The 6883-nt window shown below is 31.3% G+C and overlaps 1 protein-coding gene across 2 annotated transcripts; it reads left to right on the plus strand.

Annotated features, from left to right (window-relative positions):
- Positions 1-278: 278 nt before the first annotated feature.
- On the plus strand, positions 279-6568 carry LOC121116877 (trehalase). 2 transcript variants are annotated; one of them, XM_071887649.1, is made up of 10 exons: positions 305-413; positions 461-571; positions 659-1028; positions 3909-4143; positions 4202-4510; positions 4571-4755; positions 4813-5046; positions 5106-5271; positions 5328-5497; positions 6065-6568. In XM_071887649.1, exons 3-10 carry the CDS (start codon positions 807-809, stop codon positions 6329-6331), a joined length of 1788 nt encoding a protein of 595 aa, XP_071743750.1. In that variant the 5' UTR covers positions 305-413; positions 461-571; positions 659-806; the 3' UTR covers positions 6332-6568. The 2 variants fall into 2 exon arrangements, with proteins under 2 accessions (XP_040567113.1, XP_071743750.1); XM_040711179.2 differs by having other exon boundaries at positions 279-571.
- The last annotated feature ends 315 nt before the right edge of the window (positions 6569-6883 follow it).

The following is a 6883-nucleotide window of genomic DNA, read 5'->3' on the forward strand; positions in this document are numbered from 1 at the left end:
TAAGATACAATAAAATTTATGTTAGAGAACACTTACTATCAGTATTACTCACCACGTTGCTTTATAACATCACGCAACCTTTCATCTGAAAAGAAACCCCAAAAAAAGGGCCCAAAATCAGAGAGTAATTAGCCAAATCTTCCCAACTATGGAGTAATTATTCAATAATTGTTGGGAGTTGTTTAGAGCTTAAACGGGGGTAATTTTAGTTCAACTAATCAAACTTCAGAACACTGATTAGGAGAAAAGAAACATCAACGGCTGACAACAATAAACCCAGTTTATTTATGCGTCAGAAAGTAACGTTGTGTCTACGTCTAATTCAATGTACGTAGTTTTTATTAGTTAATAGAATTTGAATTTTGTTAAAGTGTGTTTGAGTCAAATGATTGCTTTTGCGGAGAATGAATTTGGTATGAAGTTTGTTGATTATGTATTCTTTCATTCTAAATCCATGTAGTATTTACTATCTACTTCTATATTTTGAGACATAAATGACTTAGATCCAAGGAGTTGAACCTTCAATTAGTTTCATCATAAAGAAGAATCAAATTGCCACGACTCTACGTAGGTAAGTATTGCTGTATATTTACCTCAGAATACCCTTGTGTCTACCATGCTTTAATGTTGCTTAATACGTTCCCCACATATAATGTAGATGGACATAGTAATAAAATGGGAGACTCGGAGTTTCTCGCTTGCCCGACGATAATAATAGCTTCTTCAACAGTTCTTACACAATTTTATCAGTTGCTCTAAGTATTCTTTCGTGTAGATCTAGATACAGAAGTAAATATAGAAGTAACATGGATATTGTACATTCTATAGAGTATGACGAATCTCCTGTTTGTGATTCTCCGATTTATTGTCATGGGGAATTATTGCGCACTATTCAAATGAGCGGTCTTTTTAAGGATTCAAAAACCTTTGTGGATAAGAAATTAAAGAATGCTCCTGGAAAAGTGGTGAAGGCATTTGATGTTTTTCTTCAAGAAAATTCTGAAATGACTAAGGAAAAGTTAGAAAAGGTGCGTAAATCTGTTATAACTTATAATTAATCATTGTATTGTCCTTCTACAAGTCTTATTGATAATACGTGATCATGTGGAAAATATAATGACATTAAATTGTATTTCCTTGTTTTGGCATATTTACATTATATAGGTACATAATGTGTCTATGTTCGAGTAAGTCAAGCTTATCGTTATTATTGTAATGAAATATTTGTATAACAAAGCACATATCTGCAAGAGGGCTTGGACGTAATAAATATATTATTATAATACCACAGACTCGGGTAATAAACTTTTTACAATCTTATACCTCTGAGTTATTATTAGAAAGACTTTAAATAAAATTTTAAAATGATTTAAGTGAAAAAATGTCACGCATAAAATGTTTTTGAATTTATGTTATTTGCTTTGTCGGTACAAGTTACGATGTCGGTACGAGTTGCAATTTGTATAAGCACATTGTACAAATTACAAATTATTTGTCTTAAAATGCATTTTTAACAACAAAAATGGTAATTCTGATTACCAAATATTAATTGATACTCACACTTCATTTTGATATATTATGATTACACAGTTATTATGTATTTATGAGTAATATAAATGTGGAACTTTATAGTGTGTTACAGAATACTTATATAGTATTCATTTATATTAAAATAGTTAAAAATTACACTATTACATATGTTGATCATTCATGGAATTCATGTTGATTCATTCAATTGTGGCATTCTCCTCGTACCAAGTACTGTAAGTCCTTCATTTCAAGTTATTCATCTAATTTTATCGTTTCAAAGTTATAACTCATACAAAATCGTAACTTATACATAACATATATAAAATAAAGTATATTTATGTTAATTTAAACTTAAAAACCATATGAATACAAAATATAATAAAAATCCTTAGACTCTTTAAAAATCCAAATGAGTTGTAAGACAGTCATAGTATATAATTAATCTTATAGATGAGCTTTCTCAGGGACGTCCACAGGAGGTGGGTTGGAGGGGCTACAGCCCTCCCAAATTAATCATTTTTACTAGAAAATTTAATATTTTAATTTTTTGTGAATAGCTGTTTTTCCAAAAAAATGTAATATATGATTTTTTTTTTTAAACTATATGAGAGCATTCTAAAAATATACATAAACATGTAAAATAAGTTAACTTAAACTGCATTTTTCAAAAATGGGATAGGGGTGGCTTTATATTCCAAAAACAAATAACTAATTTCCCATTTGTATTATTAGATTTTATGTAATAAAATACACTCATCGTTTTGCAATTTTTGCAATTAATAGGTGTAGTAAAATAAAATCCATTATTTTCCCAATAGATGGTTTTAGTAAGTTGTATCTCGCTTTGTATAAATGCAATCATTTTACACTGGATGGTGTTAGAAGGATAAGATTTCGTATTAAAAAACTCTTTAGACAGAATTTTGATTGTTTGAATCAGTATTGCTTAAGCGTGCGTCAAACATGGACACCAGCAAAGAGAAGATACGCCATATTTCACAGTTTTTCTACGATAAAGGTGAAAACGTAAACCAGGCGGCTGAAAATGTGAATAGTGTTTACGGTCCTGATACTGTAATATCCAATCACGCACAATTTTTGTTTTGTACATTCCGTTTCAGTAATTCTGATGTCAAAGATGCACAACGTTCTGGAAGACCAATTGTTGAAAATGTGGATAAAATAATGGAACCTGTCGAGTCAGACTCTTATGTAACCACTATTTCTATTGCCTAGGAGATAAATAATAATGGAAAAAAATCTATTAAAAGTAATGAATTTCTTTTTACTACACCTAAAATATACGATAGTGATCCATGAAGTATTGGCCGTATGTAAAGAATCAAACGTTGGGTTACTCTGAGTAAACGCTCATAAAATACCTCGAAATATGTTGTTTGCTTCAGATACTAGGACAGTGATGGTTTCGCTGTAGCTCATGGACAATGTGCTCGGGAGAAATTATTCTCTGGAACTCAATATGAGTAGGTTCGTGCCCAAGTGATTCCTAGAGAAAGACATAAACCTTGTGTATATGGACTTCACACAAGATTCCTAGGATAGTGTTGGAGTGACTGTAATACTATAATGTTTACTTATACTTAATCAGTGCAAATCCATCTAACCAATTAAAGGAACAATATATATAATTTTTTTTTAAGGGATAGTATAGTGAGTATAGAAATCGGATTCAGACTACCATGACCACCATACTACGCAAGATGTGTCCACAAGTTGTTGTTGTTGTTGTTTTTTTTGGGGGAGTCCCCAAAATTTTTAAGTTAAAATTTTTGCCCCGTGTCTGAATTTTTCTTTTCCATTTAGCCATTTTATTTTTTTGTTACTAAATATTTATTTTCAATTAGGGTTTAAAACAACTTAAAATAATTACCAAATAAATATTTAAATATGAATTTGACAATACCTTTAGAGCAAGGCATACCAAACTTTTTGGGTTTCCATAGACTTTTTTATGTGTCATAACCAACTAATGCTCTGGTAGCAACACACAATATAGTTTTTATATCAAAGATATAAGTACGAGGTATAGAATTATAATATTAGTTTGGATTCCCTAGATATCAAGGAACCTCCTCAGTTTGGGAAACCCCGCTATTCAAAAACCTTATTATTTTTAACATTTTTCTGAAGACCTCTATTACAACTAAATATGTAGGTAATGCATATTTGAATTTTATATTGTTGGGTTTTCCAAATGTATAAATACGATATTGTTACACAAATTTTAATTGTTAAACTCTCATCCTGAGTCTTGAAAAAAGATTGTATTATTTACATAGTTTTATTTATATTATGTTTTTCACCTAATGATATTGATGCTTTAATTTTAGTAATACAATTAGTATTTTATTCTTTAGTTTCTCGAGGAAAACTTTGATGATGAAGGATTGGAGATTGAAGCAAGTCCACCAAAAGATTGGAGTCAAGTTCCTCCTTTTACTGTAAATCTTAAATCTGCTAAACTGAGAGGATTAGCTAAGAGAATTAACCGTCTCTGGATGAAGTTAAATCGTAAAATTATTTCTGATGTTGAAGAAAGACAATCCTTATATTCTATCATTTACGTTCCCAATAACTTTGTTGTACCAGGAGGTAATAATCATTATTCTCATAATTATATTTATATAAATGTATATGTACTTAAATTAAGGACGTTTTCGTGAGTTTTATTATTGGGACACTTACTGGATAATTAAGTCCCTCTTGCATTGTGGTATGACTCTGACTGTAAGAGGTATGATAGAAAACTTTTTTTATATGATTGATAAGTATGGCCTCATTCCAAATGGTGGCAGAATTTATTACGTCAAACGATCTCAGCCACCTATACTATCACTCATGGTCAACGATTATCTCAAACATACGGGCGATACAGAATTTTTAAATGAGGCTATCGGACCCTTATCAAAAGAAATCGATTTTTGGGAAAAAAACCGCTCAGTTAATGTCAAATATTTAGGTATGTATGTTATGATATAGCTTTAACAATTAGGTATAAATGAAAGCTTTTATATATTAGGACATGAATTCATGATGTTTCGCTATGGTACAAACGGCACTGGACCACGTCCAGAGTCTTTTAAAGAAGATTTTGAACTAGTTTCGAATGCTCCAGATAGTGATAAAGAACGTATGTACTACGACTTAAAGGCTGGAGCAGAGTCGGGTTGGGATTATTCTTCACGGTGGTTCATTAGTGAATCAGTAAATATAATATGCAATATTACAATTACAAATTTAATATATTAAAAAATGGTATAGGGCAATATAAGCAGTGATATCATTGATATTCATACGTCGTCAATCATACCTGTTGACTTAAATTGTTTCATGTTCTTATGTTATAAAAATTTGTCTCATTTTTATACACGTCTCGGAAACCATGAAAAGGCAAAAGAATGGATTGTCAAGGCTACTTGTCTACGCCTTGCGATCCATATCGTTCTATACGATGATGAAGAAAAAATTTGGTTTGATTATGATTTAAAAAATAAAGTAAATAAACTCTTTAGGTTCTTTATATGTTATACATTTTCCTCCATCTTTTCTTGTAGAAGAAACGAAACTATTATTTCTTATCAAATATTACACCAATTTGGGCCGAGTGCTATCCTCCTGACATCTCTCCTGAGGTAGCTGGACAGAATGTAATTAATTACTTACGTCGCGTTGGTGCTCTTAAGTACAAAGGTGGAGTTCCTACGTCTCTAATTAACTCAGGTAGAATCAAACCAACATACTTAAGATATCAAAATGTTAACTCTATGTATACTCAGGTCAACAATGGGATTTTCCAAATGCATGGCCTCCATTGCAGCATATATTGATTGTTGGTCTTATGAATACAGGACATACAAAATGGGCGCAGAATTTAGCTCGTTTATACACTGATTCTACTATGTTTAGCTGCTCTGAAGACGACGACGCATGTAAAATATTTGAAAAGGTACTGCTCATATCAATTACATATATGAAGGCAGTTTCAATAGTTTCCGACCTCAACTTGAAGATGCAGCACTCGTTAACAAAAGCTAGTCAGATCTATCTGGCATCTACTCACCAAAGTTTCAGTTATTTTCGACATACAGTTGTTATGTAACAGACGTTAGAGTCTGTTGATGTGAGGGCTTTTGACAAAAAAAAAATTGACAAAATCGAAATGTTGACTTCATATGTGATAAACATATTATTTTGGGATGCTCATAATCTCTGCATTCACATTCACGATCACTTTAATTCTGAGGTCGTCTAGTACCATTTGGTGAACTTTGGCTATGTTTTATTGGTATTTGCAGTTTTTGGGCGTCCTAACCTTCGTGAATACCAAGTACTATTAGGACAGGTTACAGATACGGGAGCATCGCTGGGAGAAGAGTTAGAAAGAGACTGTGTTGGAAAAAAAATAAGAAAAAATGTCTTGTATCTTTCTTAGGTCGGAAACTTTTCAGACCACACTCATATTTAGAAACTGTTTAAAAAAATACTACATTATAATATTATTTTTATTTAATAGTACAGTGTTGTTGATCGTGGAACAGCTGGCGGTGGAGGGGAATATGAAGTGCAAGAAGGTTTTGGTTGGACCAATGGTGTGATTATTGATCTCATTGCCATGTTCAGAGACGATCTCTTAGTAGATCATAGTAAAGAAATCGAAGACCCTGAACCAACTAAAGACGATGTCATTGCAGTTTTTGACGTCTCTTCCGGAAAGTCCCATCCTTTAAGATCTAATGCATGGGAAAAAATTAAAAAGATCTACTTCTCAAAAAAGATTTAATAACATCTTTACATTGTTTATATGTGATGAAGAAAAACACATATCATCCCCCATGGCCATACCATATATGGGGTTTGTTGAATATTGTTGATTTTTATCTCATCTATTGTATTTTATTGATTAGTATCAAAAAAAAATTTTACACACATTTTATTTTTTAATATATGTAAATATAATGTATACATAGAAATAAGCAGAATGAATTATATAAATATAAGTCATTGTATTTAATTTTAATCATTAGTATTATTCTGAGCCGAGCTGTTCTGTATCAAAAGTGCACCTCCGTATTGATACAGAACCAAAATATGATATTTCTGTATCAGTCATTGTTCTGAATAAGGATCGGGAGCGCGCTCACCATTTTAGAAGAGAAATAAACTCGCTCGAATTTTCCTTCATTTAATTAAATTTGTATTAATTTTTCCGTTTCTACCTCTTATCCAAAAAAATTGAGAGTTAAATAATAATTTTAATGATTTAATAAAAACGGGTGAAGTTATGTCTCAAGATAAGATAGAATCTTTTATATGCTGTATCTGTGACTCTCTG

The sequence above is a fragment of the Lepeophtheirus salmonis genome, chromosome 4, assembly GCF_016086655.4.
Source record: "Lepeophtheirus salmonis chromosome 4, UVic_Lsal_1.4, whole genome shotgun sequence".
Lineage (NCBI taxonomy): Eukaryota > Metazoa > Arthropoda > Copepoda > Siphonostomatoida > Caligidae > Lepeophtheirus > Lepeophtheirus salmonis.